Genomic DNA, 23,376 nt, shown 5'->3' with positions numbered 1-23,376 from the left:
AGTAGTACTGTTTGTCCATATTGAGAAGCCGTAGCCAGATCTTCAAAATAGTCCGAATTAATCTATGATAACTCAAGATATCTGTTATTGATTTGAAAGTTTTTGCAGAGGAGATCTTTTTCATGCAATTTCACATCTAAATGAGAATTTGTGTCGTATTTCTCAATGAAAAAGGTATTTGAAAACGAGTCGTCTCTCGTTTTAAAAACAAGACTTTATTGAAGAATCCCTACTGTTGACCAATCACAGAGGAAGGGGCGTAGACTTCAGCTTGCCTCAAAAAAGTGTGCCGAACAGCCAAACCCAAAATGCCATAATATATGCAAACTCTTCCGAACAGTTTTGGCTGGGAAGCATTTTGGATGCCTTTTATAATGACCTGGGCTGGCTGAATTGTGCACTAGAGAGGAAGGAGGGCAGACAGCTCAGGACAGTGCACATAACCCCATCTCTCCCCCTCTAATCTCTCTCTACGCCCCCCCCACTCCCCCGTTGTTGACGAAGTAGGCCACAGAGTAGCCTATTTTTTATTTATTTATTCCAGCCTTACTTCTACAGATGGAGATTGGATGTTATTGAATACAGGTTGAGGCTCAATGCAGTGTTTCTTTGTCTTCAAATTCAGTAAGCCTTAGATGGGGTGTTTAGTTACAGCAGCGTTGTAATGAAGGCCTGAGTGTTTCAGTATGCACAGATCTAGGCAGGAGAAGGTTAACACCACAGCATGCTAGAGGGACGGGTGGGGGATGGGCAGGACAGGACACCACACACACAACAGGACTGTGATCACATGATTTTAGGCTGCTGTATGCAAGAGGGGCTTAGTGTTATATGGTATACTGAAACTTCTGTATGTTTTTTTTTATTTTAAAAAGCTGTTTGGTACTGTCTGGGCTGCGTTAGCTCCTGACTCATGCTGCACATAAATTAACACTTGATTAATGCAACATGGCATGTAAAAATTAACATAATTATTGTTGGCAAAACAATGTTCATACAGGCTAGAACACTTTTACAACGCAAGACGATACTAGCTTTAATTGAAGGCTAACTTTACTTGCTAGCTTACAGCTGAAGCAACACAAATTCACTACCTTAGTACTTTCTTTGTGATAATATGCAAGTATAATGAAACTTGACTCATTCACTTTGTCTCTCACCACCATAAACTCATTCACTTAATTTCCCTCCTGCCTGGTTTCCCCTATATTCCATAGCCACCCACAAAGCCAGAATCCACCGCCATGTTCTGCCTCACAAATGACGTCATTGCCTTCTTAGAGACAGCGCACACTTTTATGGAAATGTTAAGTACAATAGAATAAGTCCTACATGGAAGGGATTGTCATCTGTAGCCCCACAAAATCAGTTAAAACAAGCTCGATAGCTCAATGCATTCACACACTCGTATTGAATAATATGCATTAATCTGTATCATGAATAGACCTAGGCTACATCTTGATTTACCCAGTTTATAAAGAGAGATTTAGAGCAATTCCATATTAAGGTCAATTTGAGCATGAAATGGCTTATTTACCTAGCATGTGTGTATTTTGAAGTAGACTACATTTGGCTTTTTATATTTGCCTAGTTTAATGTTGTTTTTACTACAAAGTAGGATACAAAAGTCTAAGTAGTTTCAGTCAACCAGATTGCATAGCTTTTGGCAATGGCTGCAGGCATATCACTGTAGGCATATGATTGGTTTGTATTTATTTGCACACAAGAAAATACAATATTGGTAAAAATTTCCACAATGTAGTCAACTTTTTTTAACCTGTTTTCTACTCTGTACTCATCTGTACTCTGAAATAGGCTATAAAGGAATTATTTCAGTCAACCTACCTGGTAGAGTAAATAAGATGAAAGATCTGTGTAATCAGGCTGTAATCAGTTTGTACAAATCGCTCAATCTATTTCTCTCTGTCTAGGCTGTTCGTCTAAGTCGTTCAAGCTGTACTCCCCCAAGGAGCCCGGCCCTAACGGCAGTGCCTTCCCCCCCTTCCACCCCGGCACCATGCTGGACAGGGACGTAGGGTAGGACACGCACGCATTTGCCACTTAACTCGTACTGTTAGTACATTACTATTAGTACCTATATAGTACTGGGTTGTTTTAATTTGTACTTTCTCCTGTCTTTCCGTCTGCAGGCCAACACCAATGTACCCCCCGTCATACCTAGAGCCTGGCATGGGGTGAGTACAACGACTGACGATCACAGCATCAACCTTGACGACCCCCCCCCCCCCCCCCCCCCCAGGCCTCAAAATAGTGTTAGAGCAAATGTTTTAATTAGAAAAAAGTTGTTACGTCCAGTCCATCTGTACTGACCCTGCTCTGGCCTGTTGCAGGAGACCAACACCATACGGCAACCAGACAGACTACAGGATATTTGAGCTCAACAAACGGCTACAAAACTGGACAGAGGTGGGCGATGATGGCGATTTGGCTGTGGGAGATTGATTTATTGAATGATTGCTTCACTGATGGTGGGATTATCTTCTCTCCCCTCTACTGTTGGACTGATTTGGTTGTGTGTTGTAGGACTGTGACAATCTCTGGTGGGATGCCTTCACCACAGAGTTCTTTGAGGATGATGCCATGCTCACCATCACCTTTTGTCTGGAGGACGGGCCTAAACGATACAGTACGAAATATTTTGAATTCCAGGGCGGCTATGCTTTATTATGGGATTGCATAGATTTCACCCGCTAACCATAACGTGTTAATCTGCATTTCATACTAAATAATTTTATTGAAACAGTAAATGTATCCTCTTCCTAGCTATCGGCCGGACATTGATCCCGCGGTACTTCCGGAGTATCTTTGAAGGCGGCGCCACTGAGCTGTTCTACACATTGAAGCACCCTAAAGAGTCCTTCCACACAAACTTTGTGTCTCTGGACTGTGACCAGTGCACCATGGTTACACAGAACGGCAAGCCCATGTTCACACAGGTACGAAAATACACTTTCTGCTACATTTGAACATTTGCAAATACACATTACATTCCCCACTTACAATTCCACAACTCCACCTTTCATTTACAAATCCAAACATGTATGTCTTTCTCCATCTATTTTCTGTGCACTGTATGATAACAAACCATACCTTGCTCTAGGTGTTTGACCTCTAACCCCTCTCTCCTTTAGGTGTGTGTGGAGGGCCGTCTGTACCTGGAGTTCATGTTTGACGACATGATGAGGATCAAGACGTGGCATTTTAGCATCAGACAACACAGAGAAGTCCTGCCTCGCAGCATACTGGCCATGCACGTGAGTCGCACACACACCAAGGTTTCCGTTAGCCAGTAATAGCAGGCGATTGGTCAATACATGTTAAATTGGCGCCGGCCAATTGTCCCTGAGAAGAAGAGAGAAATCCTATTGTGAAATAATTGATGGAAATACGAGTCGATCGATCATGCTTATCAGTCTAAAGGATAATTTGCATAATTTTGTTTGTGAATGGTATTCGTTATGTTTCAGCATACAGAGCCTTTGAGCGGAATGTCTTGTCAGGCAGCGCTAGAGCTTCTGCTACAGAATCTCAAACAAATGCATAGGCAACGGAAGTTGGGCTTCATCGTTGCGTCACACCACTTTACACTGAGCTGGAAGCAGTATGCATTTTGAAAACAGTGCATTCGGAAAGTATTCAGACCCCTTGACTTTGTTCACATTTTGTTAAGTTACAGCCTTATTCTAAAATGCATTAAATAAAATATCCTCAGCAATCTACACACAATGACAGACATTTTTGCAAATGTAGTAAAAATAAAAAAAAACATACCTTATTTACGTATTCAGACCCTTTGCTTTGAGACATGAAATTGAGCTCAGGTGCTTCCTGTTTCCATTGATCAACCATGATCATGTTTCTACAACTTGGAGTCCACCTGTGGTAAATTCAATTGATTGGACATGACTTGGCACACACCTGTCTACATAAGGTCCCACAGTTGACAGTGCATGTCAGAGCAAAAACCAAGCCTTGAGGTAGATGGAGACTTATCAGGATTGAGGCGAAGATAAACAGAGCAAAGTACAGAGATCCTTAAATGAAAACCTGCTCCAAAGCACTCAGACTGGGGCGACGGTTCACCTTCCAACAGGACAACGCAGGAGTGGCTTCAGGACAAGTCCTTGAGCGGTCCGGACTTGAACCCGATCGAACATCTCTGGAGAGACTTGAAAATAGCTGTGCAAGCAACGCTCCCCATCCAACTTGACGGAGTTTGACAGGATCTGCAGAGAAGAATGGGAGAAACTTCCCAAATACAGGTGTGCCAAGCTTGTAGCGTCCTACCCGAGAAGACTCGAGGCTGTAATCGCTGCCAAAGGTGCTTCAACAAACATTTGAGACATGTCTTACCTTGCTTCAAAGTGGCCTACCCAAAATCAGACCATATTATTTTATTTAAACTTTCTTTCATTGTCCAGTCGCCTAAAGGCACAATCCTAGTCATATTAGCAACCCATGCTAATTGTTGCATATTAGATTTCCTCTTTCAAAATGTCTAACTGATATTTTCATCTGTCACAATAAACTGCTCGCGTGTGCTTTGACAATGGTCTTATCCCCACTATGGAATGGACATTGCTGCGCTAATAATGTGAAGAAATAATAGTTGAGCAACATTAAGCTAAACGTTCTGATCTGTTGCATCAGGCTACATAGGCTAGTCTACCCTCTCACAACGGTCCCAGAGTCTGTTAACCTATCAATAGAATAGGTTAACTTCCATAGTAGATTCATGTAGGCTAGTGATTTTGCTGTTACTCGTCTTGTTGGCTGAAGAAAATATGGCTGCCCAGGGGAGTCAGAGGTGAAACTCACAATAAAATAAGACCGTGGGAGACCGTTTTGCTGTGCTCAAACAAGTTGTTCCTTACTAAATTTTTGGGGGAATAGGGAGAAATAACTGAAAGGCGTCTCAGGTAACGGGTGGGTCACTCGGTGTTCGGCGTAGCGGCTCCTCGGACCGCCTGTGGTAACAAACAACAAAAGAGAGCGCTGAGTACGGGGTTTCAATACTTGTTATCAACTTGCACCAGGTGGCATGCTGCCTGGGAATGGGTCCTCTTCTCCAGTTCTTCTAAGGTCTAGGCATACCCTCTGCCTGTCTGCTCAAGCGCCCGAGTGACTGCACCTCTACTTATACTCATTTTGGGTTAACGAGGGACAGGTGGGACCAATTCCAGGTGCCAATTGGTTTGCATCACCTGGACTGGGTAGTATTAGTGTTGGATCACCAGCCTCAGTTGGTGCCTGTAGAGCTGTCCATGGTGCTGACTCAACTTGGCCTCTCTAGCCCTCTGGTGCTGACCATGGTCCTGCTCCTTCCTTTGTAGCTCCCTGCTGGCCTCTGGGTTGCCACACAGTAAATGTGGACAGTTATTCTAACATCTTCAAAGTATGCATCAGATTTCAGTAAGAAGGACTGCACATCGTTGGATCCTCGACCTGCATGTTCTGTTAATATGAATGACCATAATCTAAATGTGATTTCTGTCATTCTGAGCACTGTGGGTGGACGCCCTAATCAGGTTACGCAATGCATATGGTCCGGTATAAATCTCAAATTTCCGGCGCCACATTTTCTTAACGGAAACCCTGACCCACAGATTTGGTGGATTAATTGATTTCCAGACCAGTGTTACTGACCACCTTCCCATGTTTGTTCTCTGCTCTCTTTCCACCCTTCTCTCTTCACTCTCTTCCAATGTGCAGGACCCTCAGATGCTGGATCAGCTGGCTAAAAACATCACAAGATGTGGCCTGTCCAACTCCACACTCAACTACCTCAGGGTATGTCCAGTGGAGGCTGGTGGGAGGAGCTATAGGAGGACAGGCTCATTGTAATGGCTGGAATGGAATTCATGGAACAGTGTCAAACGTGTTTTCCATAAGTTTTATTTTGTTTGATACCGTTCCATTAATTCCATTGCAGCAATTGTAATGATTCCGTCCTCCTATAGCTCCTCCCAACAGCCGCCACTGGTTGTCTCGTTCAGTGCTTTAGTCAGTGGAATGGTAAATGTGGTTAGAGATGCTGGTACTTAAGCAGTATTAGTAATCTGTTTCTCTGACCCTCTTTCTCTCATCTAGCTGTGTGTGATCTTGGAGCCGATGCAGGAGTTGATGTCCAGACACAAGACCTACAGTCTGAGTCCCAGAGACTGTCTCAAGACCTGCCTCTTCCAGAAGTGGCAACGCATGGTGGCCCCACCAGGTAACAATCAAGACTTTACACAGACAATCCACTTATACACATGTTTGGTAGGGATGGGCATTTGACATTTTTTGACTGTTCCAGTACTCACATAAAAAAAATAATTCTGAGTACTCAAATACATTTATTTTTAGAATGCAAGGCCGGAACATTTATCTATAGGCCTATGCCAACAGTGTGCGACAATGCCTAATTTATCATAACCATTACAGATATATCTATTCAGTCAATAAAAAAAGCAAGTGCCATTTAAGATTAATTTATTGAAATCGTAATCTCAACTGTCTATATTGTTCAACAAATCTTCAAAAAAGGCAGTAATCTCAGCAGTGGCGTTGGTATGCAATGGCATAGCCTTGTTTTGTTAATTATTTCCTGATCCCTTATCAGTCAAGACACTTTTTTTATTGTTTAAAAAAAACATGATGTAATATAACAGAATAAAATAGAATATTTTTCCAAATGCGTCTCGCATCTGGAACAGTTATTCTCAGTGATAATTTGAAACAGGGCTCAATTTAGGGAGTTGAAAGAAGATTCAGGGTTACAAAACAATCTGTCTTTTCGATATACAGACTCTTATTTATTTTTTCCAGTTTTCCAGTTTTTTTTTTTTCTCAAAATGTATTTAAGAATTTCACAGTAATTACGGCCAATGCATCTGTTCGGTGAGTAGGCCTAGGCTTAATGATTCTGATGAAAATACAATTTTGTGTATTTTCAGTGTGGAACCTGTCTATGTTTAGAGGGTTATAGCATTGGCTAACCAATTTTAAATGGCACTAGCATTTTGCAGAAAACGGACGGGACACAATTATTCCAAAAACTGCAGCTCGTTGTTGGATCACATATCTTCCTACTTCAATCAACCAGTCCATTTAGAATGTCATAACTGTCGCCATTTGGCAATGATTGTTGCTTGTTTATCCTATCAGTTAGATATGTTTTTATAGGCTTTTATTTTTGTAGGCCTAACGGGAGCTTGTGTGCACACTCAGCATGCGTTTGTGTAGGGGGTAATGTTCCCTCTAAACCAGGGGCGGGCAAACTTTTTGGCACGAGGGCCTCATGATTTTGAAATTCAATGGAGGGACCAATTGATTGTTAAAATCAATTTGCGGGGGCCTCCTGACTGGCACACGCGGTCAAAGGCACTGCATCGCTGCTTGAGGTGTCACTACAGAAGCGGGTTCGATCCCAGGCTGTCACAGCTGGCCGTGACTGGGAGACCCATGAGGCGGCACACAATTGGCCCAGGGTTGTCCAGGTTTGGAAAGCTGATATTTCCTTGTCCCATCGTGCTCTAGCGACTTCTGTCGCAGGCCGGGCGCATGCACACTGACACGGTCGCCAGGTGCACAGTGTTTCCTCCGACACATTGGTGCGGCTGGCGGGCATTGTGACAAGAAGCAGTGCGGCTTGGCTGGGTCGTGTTTCAGAGGACGCACGGCTCTCGGCTTTAGCCTCTCCCGAGTCCCATCGCGTCAACTCCCGTATGGACAAGACTGTAACTATGAATTGGATATCACGAAATTGGGGAGGGAAAAAGGGGGCTGGATTGAAGTGCCCATGGGCCCGAATATGTCCCGTGGGCTGTACTTTGCCCCCCTTGCTCTAAGCTGTGCATGGGCGCGCAGCTCCCCGGAACTGCTGTGCAGAAGAAATATCAGCCCGCTTAGAGAAGCACGAAATTGAACTTCACCCAACTTTGTAGTTAACACTATCAACGTTTTCCTCTACTGTGCGAATTGTGGTCGAATCAACGCAATATTAGTCACTTTCAATGCATCATAGCAAAACAAAACTAACTATCCAAGAGATTTTCTTGTAGTCAGAGAGCATTGGAGTTGGATTCTATTGCATTGACGGGCACGACACAGGCCCATACTCTACACAGACTGGTGTGCCATAACCAACCAAATGAACCAATGGATCTGTGGGTAGCATAATTTGTCTGATTCTCTGTAATAATGAATTGTATTTTGCATCAAACAACACATTTCAGTCACCTTGTCTGAAGTAGAAGTGGATAAACAGGTTGTCAATCCCTACATGTTTTTTTTTTCAAAAGTCTCATGGAATGTAGACCTACATTGAGCACAACACATTTGGCTGCTACTGTTGGCTGAATGATAGAACAGTTAAAATGTTATTGGATGCATTTTCCCCATTGTTTTTGATGGTAGGCCTACATTAGGATCAAATAGCCACAGTAGCCTACTTGGCCACTGTTAAAACTAGAGGTCGACCGATTATGATTTTTCAAAGCCGATACCGATTATTGGAGGACCCAAAAAAAAGACGATACCGATTAATCGGCCGATTTTAAATAAAAATAAGAAATAATAATAATTTTTAAAATAATAAATAAATAAATAAAATATTTTGTATTTATTTGTAATAATGACAATTACAAAAATACTGAATGAACACTTATTTTAACTTCATATAATACATCAATAAAAATCTATTTAGCCTCAAATAAATAATGAAACATGTTCAATTTTGGTTTAAATAATGCAAAAACAAAGTGTTGGAGAAGAAAGTAAAAGTGCAATATGTGCCAGGTAAGAAAGCTAACGTTTAAGCTCCTTGCTCAGAACATAAGAACATATGAAAGCTGGTGGTTCCTTTAACCTCTTAGAACCACCATCCCGGATCCGGGAGAATTGTCATCAACAACGCTGAATAGCATAATGGCAAATAATATTACTAGAAAATAGTCATATTCATGAAATCACAAGTGCAATATAGGAAAACACAGCTTAGCCTTTTGTTAATCCACCTGTCGTCTCAGATTTTGAAATTATGCTTGACAGCGAAAGCAATACAAGCGTTTATGTAAGTTTATCGATTGCTCGACAAAACAATAAGTACACCTAGCATCAGGTAACTTGGTCACGAAAATCAGAAAAGCAATCAGACTTCAATATTCCAAGGTAAAGAGGTTTTATGTTGTAGGTATAGTATTTATAGGACTATTTCTCGCTCTACCATTTGTATTTCATATACCTTTGACTATTGGATGTTCTTATAGGCACTTTAGTATTGCCAGTGTAACAGTATAGTTTCCGTTCCTCTCCTCGCCCCTACCTGGGCTCGAACCAGGAACACATCGACAACAGCCACCCTCGAAGCAGCGTTACCCTCGAAGCAGCGTTACCCATGCAGAGCAAGGGGAACAACTACTCCAAGTCTCAGAGCGAGTGACGTTTGAAACGCTATTAGTGCACACCCTACTAAAAATCTAGCCATTTCACATCGGTTACACCAGCCTAATCTCGGGAGTTGATAGGCTAGAAGTCATAAACAGCGCAATGCTTGAAGCACAGGGAAGAGCTGCTGGCAAAACGCACGAAAGTGCTGTATAAATGAATGCTTACGAGCCTGCTGCTGCCTACCATCACTCAGACAGACTGCTCTATCAAATATCAAATCATAGACTTAATTATAACATAACACAGAAATACGAGCCTTTGGTCATTAATATGGTAGAATCCGGAAACTATCATTTAGAAAACAAAACGTTTATTTCAGTGAATTACGGAACTGTTCGGTATTTTATCTAACGGGTGGCATCCCTAAGTCTAAATATTCCTGTTACATTGTACAACCTTCAATGTCATGTCATAATTACGTAAAATTCTGGCAAATTAGTTCGCAATGTGCCAGGCGGCCCAAACTATTGCATATACCCTGACTCTGCGTGCAATGAACGCAAGAGAAGTGACACAATTTCACCTGGTTAATATTGCCTGCTAACCTGGATTTCTTTTAGCTAAATATGCAGGTTTAAAAATATATATGTCTGTGTATTGAAGGCATTGGTGTTTATGGTTAGGTACAGTTGTCCAACGATTGTGCTTTTTTCCGCAAATGCGCTTTTTGTTAAATCATCCCCCTGCGTTGCATCGATTATATGCACGCTAGATAAACTAGTAATATCATCAACCATGTGTAGTTAACTAGTGATTATGATTGATTGTTTTTTATAAGTTTAATGCTAGCTAGCAACTTACCTTGGCTTCTTACTGCATAACAGGCAGGCTAATCGTGAAGTGCAATGACAGGCAGGTGGTTAGAGCGTTGGACAAGTTAACTGTAAGGTTGCACGATTGAATCCCAGAGCTGACAAGGTACAAATCTGTCGTTCTGCCCCTGAACAGGCAGTTAACCTACTATTCCTAGGCCGTCATTGAAAATAAGAATGTGTTCTCAACTGACTTGCCTAGTTAAATAAAGGTGTAAAAAGAATCAGCCAAATCGGTGTCCAAAAATACAGATTTCCGATTGTTATGAACTTGTAATCGGCCCTAATTAATCGGCCATTCCGATTAATCGGTCGACCTCTAGTTAAAACTGTAACTTAAAGCGGGTACAGCTTCAGTGTTCACAGTGAACACGTTCCAATTGCACAGAATTTTGCACTCAGCAGTCTTTAAATTTGCCCAGTGCCCCAAAAAAATACAGGGAACTTTTGCTTTTCACCCAAGGGAGTGGGCTCACTCACAATTTTGCCTAAGACCACAGCCATGAATAAAGAATGGTACCAACGCATCCTCCGAGAGCAACTTCTCCCAACCAACCAGGAACAGTTTGGTGACGAACAATGCCTTTTCCAGCATGATGGAGCACCTTGCCATAAGGCAAAAGTGATAACTAATTGGCTCGGGGAACAAAACATCAATATTTTGGGTCCATGGCCAGGAAACTCCCCCGACCTTAATCCCATTGAGAACTTGTGGTCAGTCCTCAAGAGGTGGGTGGACAAACAAAAACACACATTCTGACAAACTCCAAGAATTGATTATGCAAGAATGGGCTGCCATCAGTCAGGATGTGGCCCAGAAGTTAATTGACAGCATGCAAGGGCGGATTACAGAGGTCTTGAAAAAGAAGGGTCACCACTGCAAATATTGACTCTTTGCATCAACTTCATGTAATTGTCAAAAGCCTTTGACACTTATGAAATGCTTGTAATTATACTTCAGTATTCCATAGTAACATCTGACAAAAATGTCTAAAGACACTGAAGCAGCAAACTTTGTGAAAATTAATATTTGTGTCATTCTCAAAACTTTTGTCCACGACTGTACAAATAGAAAACTAGAGTCAAAGGAAATTAACATTTGTTTTCAAGAGACTATGAAAAAAATGTTTACTTGCCTGTTTGGGCAGCCACAAATGACATTCCACCAAATAGTTTTACAATGTTTTTTTTATTTCTGGTTAAAGATCGAGCTTTGACGACCGTTCGAGTCCTCGATTACTCATGCCCATCCCTAATGTTGGGTAAACCACACAACCTTACTTGAGAATTGAACCCTTTAGCTTGGTGCACAGATGAATTGGATTCTCTCTCACACACACACAGCATATGTTTAACTATCCTTGTGGGGACCTAACATTTATTTCCATTCAATCTTATTTTCCCCCACCCTAATTGTAAGCTAAAAAATAGCCTTGGGGAATGTCCCAATAAGGGCAAATTTTCCTTGTTTTTCTATCCTTGTGGGGACTTTTGGGATTCCGGTACCCACGAAGATAGTAATACAAGCCACACACTCACACGCTGCAGATCTGTTACACTTCTCCTCCTATTTCTTTCCAGCTGAGCCAGCCAGACAAGCGCCCAACAAGCGGAGGAAAAGGAAGATGTCTGGCGGAAGCAACATGAGTGCTGGTGGAGGAAACAACAGCAAGAAGAAGAGTCCTGCAAACAACTTCCCTCTCTCCACACAGGTACCTGTAAGCATCCCATCTTTACATATTGTTTTTGTTTGTTTTTAATTTAACCTTTTATTTAACTAGGCAAGCCAGTTAAGAACAAATTCTTATTTACAATGACGGCCTACACTGGCCAAACCCGGACGACGCTGGGCCAATTGTGCACCGCCTTTATTTGACTCCCAAATAAAGGCGGCGGGGGGTTGGGACAGGTAACATAGGGCTAGACATTTCTGGTCAGATGAGAGTGATAGGACAGGTGAGAAAGGAATAGGGCGGGTGTGGGGGCAGGAAATATGGGGCTGGTATGATAAGGAAATTAGTTTAAGACAGGTTTGTAGTCGATAGGAGAAGGCAGGATATGGGGTTGAGAGGAAGAAGGGTGGAGGTAGGGCCTTTTGGGTTTAGGATCAGATTGGGGAAATAGGCTATGGGGAATGGTGGAAGTGTATTAGGTTTATGATGCCAATGACTCCCTGTCTGACGTGAGCCAGTGCTGGGCAGTCCCTGGTCCTCTGGCCTACGGGTCACACACATACAGGAGGTAGACATTACCACTGGTCCTGAATCAGATACTATATCAACCCTCTAAATGTTAGTTAGGAGTGGAGATGCACCAATCTGATTCTAGATCTGTGGTTAGGGGTAACTTCTACTTGGAGCGGGTGAGGCAATCCGCTCAATCTGCTTTATTGTCCTACAAACTTAGGCACAGCGGTAGTAGCTGGTTTTATCAAAACGTAGAATTCACAGACAGCTTAGTCTTGGTTGGTTAAGTGAGCCAATGAGACCCGAGGTGGAATGAAAAACCCCATGATGCAGCACTCGAGGATCAGGGCTGCCCACCGCTGACCATTGGGGGAAGGGCAATACTACCCAAATCTCTTGAACAGAGGCTGGCATTGGGCCTGCTGTAGATGGTGTTGAATATTTGGGCTGTATGCCTGAAACCCAGAGCTATGTCTGGTTGTGAGTGGGGTGAGCATTGATGGACACACACTGAAACATGAGTTATCCTTATTTTCATAGGTACTGAAAGGCTTCATTTTAAAATGTCCATATCATTTTAGGCCTTCAAGGACCTAAAGTTACGTAAAATATTAATCATAAGTTTCATCTAGCCTAAAATCCACCATTACATGTAACCACGGTAGTCCCAGCCCCATCCATCCCATTTTCGAAGTCCTTTGGGATCGTCCATGCTCGGTTCTCCCCCGTGGTTATGGGGATAATGTTCCGGCCCTTGCTGTCCCTCTCTAGGACGTGATGATGGTGGGCGAGCCCACACTGATGGGAGGGGAGTTCGGAGACGAAGATGAACGTCTGATCACGCGGCTGGAGAACGGCCAGTTCGACACGGCCAACGGAGCGGGGGGCCTGGAGGATGAGGACAGTTTTGGTAGCTCCCCTGCTCTGGGGGGCGCACACTCCCCCTGGAACAACAAGACGCCCAGCAGCCAGGACAGCAAGAATGACGCACAGTAGAGCCACAACCATAAACCCTAACTCACCACCCAGATACGCTACTCATCTACCTGCAAAATGAATCCCACTCACGCTCTCTCTCGCACATGCTCAGTGGTGCTCATCCCCGGCCCTCTTCCCCTTGCTCATCAGTGCTAGGCCTGACTCTGTTCTGTTTGTGTGTGTGAGGGAGGGAGCCTGTGCTTACTGGTCAGAGTGTTTGAGTCAGAGCTGGGTTCGGCCGTCTATGATCAGTGCTAGCCATGTTGGCCATTTTGCTGGCGGACATATTGGCGGGTTCTTGTTCCAACCTCGGGTCTCTGGGTGTGTTGCTTGACAGCGTACCTCTATTTCTGTTGTGCTCACCTCACAGGGAAGGAATACTTAGTTTTATTTATTATCTCTTAGATTTTAGCAGAGTAAAACGTATTGTGTGCACTACAGCATAAATCCAACGTTCAGTTTTTAAAAACTAAATTATTTGTTTTGTAGGACCTGGTTGGAACAAAAACCTGTACACTGCCGGAGCTTGAGGACCGGAGTTGAGAACCGCTACGCTAAACCTAAAACACACAACACAACACGCATGCAACACATACATACACACACACACACACACACACAACTCGCTCGCACGCACACACACGCAGACACTCTGAGGTACTGGAGAGAGGTCCTACTTCCCCACCTGGACCAGAGCACCAGGCCATACAGAAGTGGGTTTTAATTTTCTATGTTTTTAGTTTTGATTTAAATTTTTTATTTTTATATCAATTTCTAAAAATGAAACAGATGAGCAAGCAAATAAATGAAACAAAAATGCACCCCAGAATATTCTTTACTGTTTTCCACTATCGTCAATCTATATTTCTTATGAATTGATGGTGTATTTTGTTCTTTTTATTATGGCTTATATAAAGAAATTGTAAAGCATCAGAAACCTGTGACTGGAGAGGAGAATCTACGGTATGTAACTGTATAAATATTACTGTTAGATCATTTGTATTATTGTCATTAAGATACTACATCTGTAATATTGAATTGTCTATGCCTGATACAGTATGTTGCCTGTCAGTGTCAGACATGGTAATGACATTATAACGAATCCCAGTGATTCGGATCTGAAGGGAAAAGCCACCTCTTTTAATGTCCAAGCCTGCACCTTAAATGGCACCATATTCCCTGTGAACTACTTTTGACAATGACCCATACATAGGGATATGGTCAAAAGTGGTGCACTATATAGAGCAGTGGTTCTCAACTGACTGGTTTGTCCTGGGGACCCAATTTGAACCAGGTCTGTCGCGGTCCAGTATTTGCATTGCGTTGTTTGTTGTTGCCAAAATGTATACTATTTTCAATGCTATATTGATAGTAAATGTATCAATTATATGACAAGGGAATTGCAGTCCCACCTAAATGTTTCAATTTTGCCCCTATTCTTGAAGAATGTTAAACTCACTTGTTTGAGATGACAAAATCATCCCAATCTGCTAAATAGTGCTGCTAATAACTCTATATTGAAAATACTGTGGTTTTAAGACAAATAGTTGAGATTAAATTAAATATAGGTTAATTATAATTGTTTGTCGTTTAACTTCAGACTTATTTTTTAACTCAGACACTCATTCGACCCATTCAAAACCTCACGAGACCCACCAGTTGAGAATCGCTGATTTAGAGGATAGGGTGCCTGTTGAGATCCATCCTAACTCCCTGTCTACTTATCTGCTCAGTACCTCATGTCCACACCTCAGACAGTACATACACGTATTTTCTCTCTCTGATATGTTACGAAAACTTTTGAAGACAATTTTGGCACGGCATTGTAAGATATAAGAAAACAACACATTTTGTGTTGGCTTGCGTTTCCCAATAATTTGTAATCACTATTTTTGAAAGCTACAAACCAAGAAGCTACTTTGCAAGATCCTTTTTAAATATTGATCCCCGAATATGCTAGTTGTTTGTATTAAGAATAATTTTGTGCGCTTTTTCCTCTTATGTTTTTGTGTCTTTGTGCTTGTATATTTAAGGTAGTTTCTGTATAATTGTTATTCTACGTATCCTTCCTTAGATGAACACCCTATGGCATCTGTCCAATGTAAAGATACATTTTTTTCTCCATTTAAAAAAAAAAAAAAACTGTTTGGAAATTACATTCAAGGGTACAACCACCATTCATGAGAGCTGGCTATGAATTTTTGTTCTACATACAATTTATTTATTTTGATACCGATGCCAATAGCTAGGTTTCCATCCACTTTGCGACAGATTTTCATGCAAATATTCTCAAATCTGCATAAAACAATATGCGCATTTTCCTACCAGAGATGTTTCCATCAAACTGACTTTTTGCTCATAAAAGGCTTTGTGCGATGACGTAGTAGACAAAAACTAACTTTTGCAGTTAATTCCCATGTATTCAAGTTCAATCGGTTTCCATTACATTTTCAACTCTACTAATGGTTTTGTCACAAACATTGTTGTGTTTATATAGCAAATGTGCACGCTCTAGTTTTGACACGTGCACTCTAGCCAACAGCTCACAGATAGTGTGGGTAGGCTACCTACATAAGATGATTATGGATAAGAGCGATTTTTATTATTTTATTGGTTAAACTGCAGCCAAATATCTATCATTTCACCAGAATAAGACTCAATATTTAGTGGAAAGGAGCATCAAGTTCATCACTTTGCACATTCACCACCCTATGAAGTTAATTTATTTAATCTGAAGCCTACTTTAAACTGCATGGTTTCCCGAGTTGTAGTGGGAGAACCATATACCATATCGCGTGACTCCCAAGTTTACTAAAATATTATGGTTATTATATCAATATTTGCGCATTACGGTGTTTCACCCCCATTGCACAATTCATTTTAGAGACACAAAAAGATGCCACCATAAAATTGTACCAGCATTTCCTGTTTCCATCAGCCCTGTCAATTTTATGCGTCAGGTAATTAATCTGCATGAAATGGTTGGATGGAAACCTGGTTAATGAGTTTGCAAGTTCATGTACAATATCTATGCCTTTGCCCCCAATGTCATTTTGTAGGCTTTTCTGGCTATGTCATCTCAACTATACCTCACATTTTCAATAAATGACCCCAATATCACGATCAACAGTCAGATGTCTGAAAAGACTAGAGAATTACATTATTTTCACATGCTTTTCCATACGTTCCTCATAGGTAACTTGACATGATTTCAAGTCAATAGGAAGAAATCACCATAGGGGGAAAAAAGATTATAGAAAAAGGACTACTTAAAAAAATAAAATCTATGTAAAATCCATCAGGACCTAAGTTGAACGAGTAATGCATTTCTCGCTCTCTATATATTAATCTTTAACGCTGCATTGTTGAAAGACCTGTAAGTAAGCATTTCACTGTAAGCCTACACCTGTTGTTTAGGAAGCATGTGACAAATAAAATTTGATTTGACAGTGATGAATGATTCCTCTGATTTCTCTGTACATAACTTGGTGTAGATGCTTAGTTTCACCACCAGGGGTCTCCAGAGCTTTAGCAGCCCACAAGAATGCAAGATCAACCCTCTCTTTCCTAACTCCCAAACTGTCTCTAAATCCATTCAGACATCACCAGGCTTAACTGTATAATGTTTTCAACTTCCCTTCAGCAGGCTGACTGAGTAGAAACTGGCACGTCTCAAATCACACCCAATACAGGGCACTATCACGTTTGGCGCTGGTCAAAAGTAGTAGCGTCTGAGTGGTGTGATGCACCCATACATGTCCCTGTTAGCGCATCATAGGCGTGGTTTGATATACGGTTTCAATGATATTTTGCCGAGTTTCTGCGATTTATTCATGTAACGGTATCAATAAAGACACTTTCAATTGAGCGTAGTTGACTGATCTTCACTTGCTATGTCTGTTCTCAGCACAGAGGCAAATCCGTTTAAGTCAACTTTTTTTGCATTGATGTTCATGGGAGACAGTGAAAATGTGACAAATGGAAGTTAGGTTAGCACGGAAAGCCCAAGACTAGAATGCAATTACCAAGAATGTTATTTCCGTTCTAAAATATCACGTCTGGTTATAAGAAGACCGTTGATACATTTTGGCAGATGTGATGTGGGAGATCATAATGAGTAGAATTGATTATGACTGACATTTCCTCACCGGGGTGCCACTTTGGTTTTTAAGTGTGGGGGGGGGGGGGGGGTCTTCCCCAAGCATTTAAATGTGTGTGTATATATATATTTATTGCCGTCTAAAGCTCATTTCCTGCATTTTTACACAATCCAATATGCCGTCTCTATTTAGAACAAAAAGTCAGCAAAAATGCCCACAGTCATCAAGCTTGGTAAGAGATGAAATATGTTTAAGTGATTTAATAAGACTGAACTAGATCAAAGGTAATTCAATAATATATATTGTGTTGCACCTTTTTAACCAATAGCCAAACAAATGAACAACTCTTTGATTATTTTTATTAAGACATAATATATCAAATTTCAGCCAGCCCGAACAGACTGCACGCCAGACCTCCACCAGTGTAGTCAATAACTCAAATGATCTAACATATTTAATATACTGCAACATTCACCTGAGCTCTGTAGACTGGTCTTCTCTGGCTGTCTGATCCTGTTAACATGATGAGCATAGTGTTGCGTACTGACTGCACGAGATGGCTGTATTCCCACAGGATGCCAGGTCGTGAAAGATCATTGCGCGCGAATGGCATTTTTCATGCTGCCGGTCAATACAGACGAATTCAGGATGACATATTTTTGTTGTCCCATAGATTATTTGGAAACGGTCCTCTTTCTGCTTTGTATGAGTTAGCCTACCAATTGTATTAGAAGCACACATTTTTCAAATTGTACACACACACAGAATTCGCTGCTTCAACTTCAGTAGCCTACCTCTCCTAGTTGGGCGTGAGAGTCCAAGTGGGCTTAGTATGTGTGGTCTCATTGAAATAGAGTTGGCTGCAAATTCAGAGAAGCACGTCGCAGTTAAATTGAATATGAAATTAATTTAAATATGATTAGACTAGTTTTACTGCAGTGTCTAAATGCGTATTGATAATGGAAAGAAGGAGAGGGCGCTCAACCAACGTCAAAGTACAATAAAAAAATGTAATAATTGAAAAGGAAAAGGCACAACGCGCATGTAGGTGAGGCTACTATGGTGAGTGAGCATTGCGCCTTTTTGATTTTCAAAAAGTATTGATTACCTATTTATTTGTATCTGCCTGCAAATCGTCCTCCTAAAAAGTAGGCTATATCCTATAGGCCTATGCAAAATGTAGCAAGTGTCGTCATCATTCTCGCTGCTTCCAGTTCAGTAACCATACCTGCTAGATCAGGTGCGCGTGTGGTCTCAATTAAAATATGCAGTTGTGGCCAAAAGTTTTGAGAATGACACAAATATTAATTTTCACAGTCTGCTGCCTCAGTTTGTATGATGGCAATTTGCATATACTCCAGAATGTTATGAAGACTGATCAGATTAATTGCAATTAATTGCAAAGTCCCTCTTTGCCATGCAAATGAACTGAATCCCCCCAAAAACATTTCCACTGCATTTCAGCCCTGCCACAAAAGGTTCTTGCTGAGCTATGCTCAACTCTCCCATTCTGGTCTAGCCAGCTTTCCAGAAGCTTTGCCTTCACACAGCCTAAATCCAACCAGCTGAACACTCCAAACAGCCTACCTGACTACTCGAAGTCATCCGCATGGACTTAAAGCACACTGTTGCAATGTGATACAAAAAGTGGCAATTATAAAACTGGAGAGGGGATGCAGTTTCAGAATGTGGGGGGGCATGACCTCCCCCCCGTCCCCCCCTGTCCCCAGTGAAAGTTACGTCCCTGTGTTCTCATTCCCACGAATGAGTGATGAGTCTGGGGGTGTGAGTTTTGGCAGACGCTCTCCTGTGCCAAGTGTATGCTTTAGATTATGGTGAAATTGACTGCATAGCATAAATGTGCTATGGGTATATAAATGTGTAAAGTGATCAAATTAAGTTAGTTGTGAAAGACATTTTCTAGAGAACGTTTGCATGTTTTTCTTCTCTGACAAAAACAAAAGCTGATTCAAAGGTGTGGCAGATATAAAAACTATACTCTGTGAAAGGTGGCGAGCGAGGAGGGAAGGACTCTTCTGTTCTCCTACTAAGAAATTGACACTCTCCTCGACCACTTATCGGTTTCCGGGTCTCGAGGAGAGAGGACAGAGGACGGTCTTTTGGCCCAAACTAGAGAACCCCAGGGCCTGTGTGTTTTGAGGCTGAAGGGTCATCGGTCACAGTCAGCAGTGGCTGGTGGGAGATGGTGGCAAGTTTGGTTAAGGGATCAGTGTATCAGCGTGTCCTGTCATCTACTCCTCTCACCTCCTCTGACTCATACAGAAGCACCCTACACCTAGGGTCACATATCTTCAGGTAAGGATGCTCTCTAAATGACACTAAACAACACTATCATAATGTTCAAACAAAACTTTCATGTTCTATTTTAAAACAGTGTTTTATTGTTTTAGTTAAATATAGGTTACATAAAAAAAAAAAATGCACTGGTCCATGTTGCAAAGTGCCTCTCAGAGCTACTGGTTATATGGCCACTATAAAATCGATATTATATTCCAGTAGAGGCATGTTCTTTTGACAATGAAGGCTTTTATATGTGATATCGACATTTGATATAATATGACCTTTTTGATTGACTTTTTCCATAATGCACATTAAACCAAGTGATGGAAGAGGGGGTTAGGCGAGGCCTGGGTTGTGTTCATTAGAGCACGTAAAAGAAAATGAGCGGTTCTTATTGGTCCAGGTAGTCCCTCCCTGTTTCAGTCCATTTCCTTCTGTTTGGTACCTAATGACCATGACCCTTTTTGTTTTGACACCGACTGCCCCTGTGATGATGATGGGAGGAGATGAGCGATGGATGTGTCCCAAATGACACCCTATTCCCTATATACTGCACTACTTTTGACCAGAGCCCCAAGGTCCTGGTCAAAAGTAGTGCACCAAATCGGGAGTAGAGTGCAATTTGGGACTTGGCCATGGACTCTGTGGGTTAATGTTTACCTCCGCTTCACTCCTGAGTCCTGTTCTGCTTCCTGAGGGAGAGAGATGGGAACATTGGCCAGCGTAGGGTCGGTGGACGAGTCGATGGACGTGTTGTTCTGCAGATATTAAAATACACATAAAGGATTACCTTGTCAAATACAGTTAATACGTGACAGGTAGTTTACAGGTTTATTGTATATCAATGTGAGTTAATTACAGGATATTCTCTCAGACTTTATATTCATATCCTTTATTGGCCAGTAGCCACAAACATCATAAACATGTCTTATCTAGTCAGGTAAGATCTGCTGATGTGTTCCATTACAAATTCAGTTTGTCCTGTGTTGTATATCATATTGTACAGCTGATGAAACTAAAACTATAAGAGGGGGGAAATGTTTCGTAGTGCCCTCTTCCCAACTGTCTTGGTGTGTTTGAACCATGATAGTTTGTTGGTGATGTGTACACCAAGGATCTTAAAACTCTCGACCCGCCCCACTACAGCCCTGTTGATGTGAATGGGGGCACTTTTGTCCGTCCTTTTCCTGTAGGTCACAATCATCTCCTTTGTCTTGATCACGTTGAGGGAGAGGTTGTTATCCTGGCACCAAACTGCCAGGTCTCTGATGAGCTGTAGTCAATGAACAGCATTCTCATAAAGGTGTTCCTTTTGTCCAGGTGGGAAAGAGCAGTGCGGAGTGCGATTGAGATTGCTTCATCTGTGGATCTGTTGGGAGCGGTATGCAAATTGTAGTGGGTCTAGGGTTTCCGGGATGATGGTGTTGATGTGAGTCATGACCAGCCTTTCAAAGCACTACATGGCTACCGACGTGAGTGCTGCGGGGCGGTAGTCATTTAGGCAGGTTACCTTCGCTTTCTTGGGCACAGGGACTATGGCGGTCTGCTTGAAACATATAGGTAATACAGTTTGGTTGAAAAGGTTGAAGGGTTGAAAAGGTCAGTGAAGATACTTGCCAATTGGTTTGCGTATGCTCCGAGTACACTTCCTGGTAATCCGTCTTGCCCCGCGGCCTTGTGAATGTTGACCTGTTCACATCGGCTACGGAGAGCGTGATCACACTGTGGTCCTGAACAGCTGGTGCTCTCATGCATGCTTCAGTGTTACTTGCCTCGAAGCGAGCATAAAAAGCAGGAAGCTCATCTGGTAGGCTCACTGGGCAGCTTTCGGCTGGCTTTCCCTTTTGTGTGATATTGATATAATTTTTTGGGCCTTTAACATTTATTTTTAAATGTAACCTTTATTTAACTAGGCAAGTCAATTAAGAACAAAATCTTATGTACAATGACGCCATACCGGGGAACAGTGGGTTAATAACTGCCTTGTTCAGAACGACACATTTTTACCATGTCAGCTCGGGGATTCGATACATCAACCTTTTAGTTACTGGCACAACGCTCTAACCACTAGGCTACTTGCCGCCTAACATTCATGTTTATGATAAGAGGGAATCTTTTGTGTAATATTCCCCCCTAGGATATCCCATACAGTACTATTTTCAGCACAGGGCAGTGTACATTGTAGTCTCTGGTGACAGACTGTTAAAACAAACAAGTAAGTTACAGCCATATGAGTAACCAAATCGTGTAGCTGGCCAGCAGGCATGTGGGATTTGGTTCTGGCTTCTCAATATTATACATTCCTATTCCGTCTCCTCACATAACAATAGTCTTGTCATTTAAAGGTTATCACTGAAATGACTGAGTATATTGTTTGTTAATATTTACATGACAAATGAATGACCTTCATAGGTAACTCACATAGTTTTTAATGTACTATTTTAATCTAACTTCCTGAAACCCTGCCCTCATTTCCTCTGCATTTACCTGCCTATGTTCCGCTAGTCACTACCTGCATATTTGGGCTGTGTTATTACACGTATAAGCACCTTATCACTGGTGATGTGAATTGGTGGTGGTATTTCATCAGAGAACATATCTATTCCAAACCCTTTGTCTTATTTTTTAGCCTTAACACTTTATAATAAGTATCATGAAAAAACATGTTTTTTTTCTGCTTGGGTAAGATGGGAAGGTGCATCCATCTTCTGCTCCAGGAGAAGGATCTGAAGTTCGGACAGCTGCTTTCTTAGCATTTAAAAAAAAAAAAATAAGAAGGGAGTTTCCCTCAACTCCATGCTTTTGACAGAATTTTGGACATCTTTTAGATAACTACTTATTTAACGTCATCCTTTAAGCATTACACACAAGTCATACGCCTTTATAACATTTACAATAATTGATGAAGCATTTATAAGCATTTATAATGGCATATTTATGTGTTACAAATGAAGGTATACATATTGTGTGGCTTTGTGTGACCCATCCCTTTATTAGACACATCTTCAGGAAATCAAGTTACAATGATAAACACACTTCGAGTGATACATGATACTTTTTACTTAAGCACTTTACACCACTGCTGCTAAGCGACCACCCCCTCCTCAAAATATTTGTTTTGCTCCCACCCTCCCCCCACCTTCCCACTTCTCTCTCTCTCTCTTGCTCTTGTCCAGTTAAAACCCTTCCTTTCTCCCTCCTCCAATCCCTTCTTCCCTCCCTCTATTCTCAGTGCCAGTATTTCACAGGCAGGCAGGGAGAGAGGCAATCAACTTGACCTTCACCAGAGCAGTTGTCGACCCTATCAGATTGATCAAGGAAGGGACTAATACATACTCCCTCACACCGGACACACACATACTAACACACTAGTGGGGAGACCAGGGCAGAGACCAGACACACACACGCTCACTCACCTGGACTATATTCTTTACGCTCCAGCTCTACTGGTTCACCTCTTTCCTGACTCGACTGAAGGAACAACAGGTAAAGTCCTGTTTTCGGTCCCTTCCTCTCTCCGATATCACTATCCTCTCTAGTCTCCAA

At 41.8% G+C, this 23,376-nt stretch overlaps 2 protein-coding genes across 50 annotated transcripts in view; both read left to right on the top strand.

The window, feature by feature from the left end:
• The window catches only part of LOC110525977 (LIM domain-binding protein 1-A), a 42,248-nt gene extending 25,366 nt beyond the window's left edge, over nt 1–16,882 (top strand). For 14 of the 45 annotated variants that reach the window (XM_036981383.2, XM_036981324.2, XM_036981332.2 and 11 more), the window contains 10 exons: nt 1,932–2,037; nt 2,151–2,195; nt 2,352–2,427; nt 2,545–2,647; nt 2,785–2,957; nt 3,153–3,275; nt 5,734–5,811; nt 6,112–6,235; nt 11,847–11,983; nt 13,223–16,882. In XM_036981383.2, coding sequence (XP_036837278.1) covers nt 1,932–2,037; nt 2,151–2,195; nt 2,352–2,427; nt 2,545–2,647; nt 2,785–2,957; nt 3,153–3,275; nt 5,734–5,811; nt 6,112–6,235; nt 11,847–11,983; nt 13,223–13,447 — 1,190 coding nt within the window. In that variant the 3' untranslated portion in view covers nt 13,448–16,882. The remainder of the gene's footprint in view (nt 1–1,931; nt 2,038–2,150; nt 2,196–2,351; nt 2,428–2,544; nt 2,648–2,784; nt 2,958–3,152; nt 3,276–5,733; nt 5,812–6,111; nt 6,236–11,846; nt 11,984–13,222) is intronic. The other 31 variants (XM_090235991.1, XM_090236037.1, XM_090235998.1 and 28 more) reach the window with 3 other exon arrangements.
• A 6,154-nt stretch (nt 16,883–23,036) lies between these two features.
• LOC110525964 (prominin-1-A) overlaps nt 23,037–23,376 on the top strand; it is a 34,171-nt gene continuing 33,831 nt past the window's right edge. For 2 of the 5 annotated variants that reach the window (XM_021606512.3, XM_021606503.3), the window contains exon 1: nt 23,037–23,316. The gene's annotated coding sequence lies outside the window, so the exon portion shown is untranslated. The remainder of the gene's footprint in view (nt 23,317–23,376) is intronic. The other 3 variants (XR_016496306.1, XM_021606519.3, XM_090235898.1) reach the window with 2 other exon arrangements.

This window comes from Oncorhynchus mykiss, chromosome 1, assembly GCF_057628025.1.
Source record: "Oncorhynchus mykiss isolate SJ-2025 chromosome 1, ASM5762802v1, whole genome shotgun sequence".
Classification (NCBI taxonomy): Eukaryota; Metazoa; Chordata; class Actinopteri; order Salmoniformes; family Salmonidae; genus Oncorhynchus; species Oncorhynchus mykiss.
Note: the sequence above shows the minus strand (reverse complement) of the source record. Positions and strands in the feature narration are given on the sequence as shown.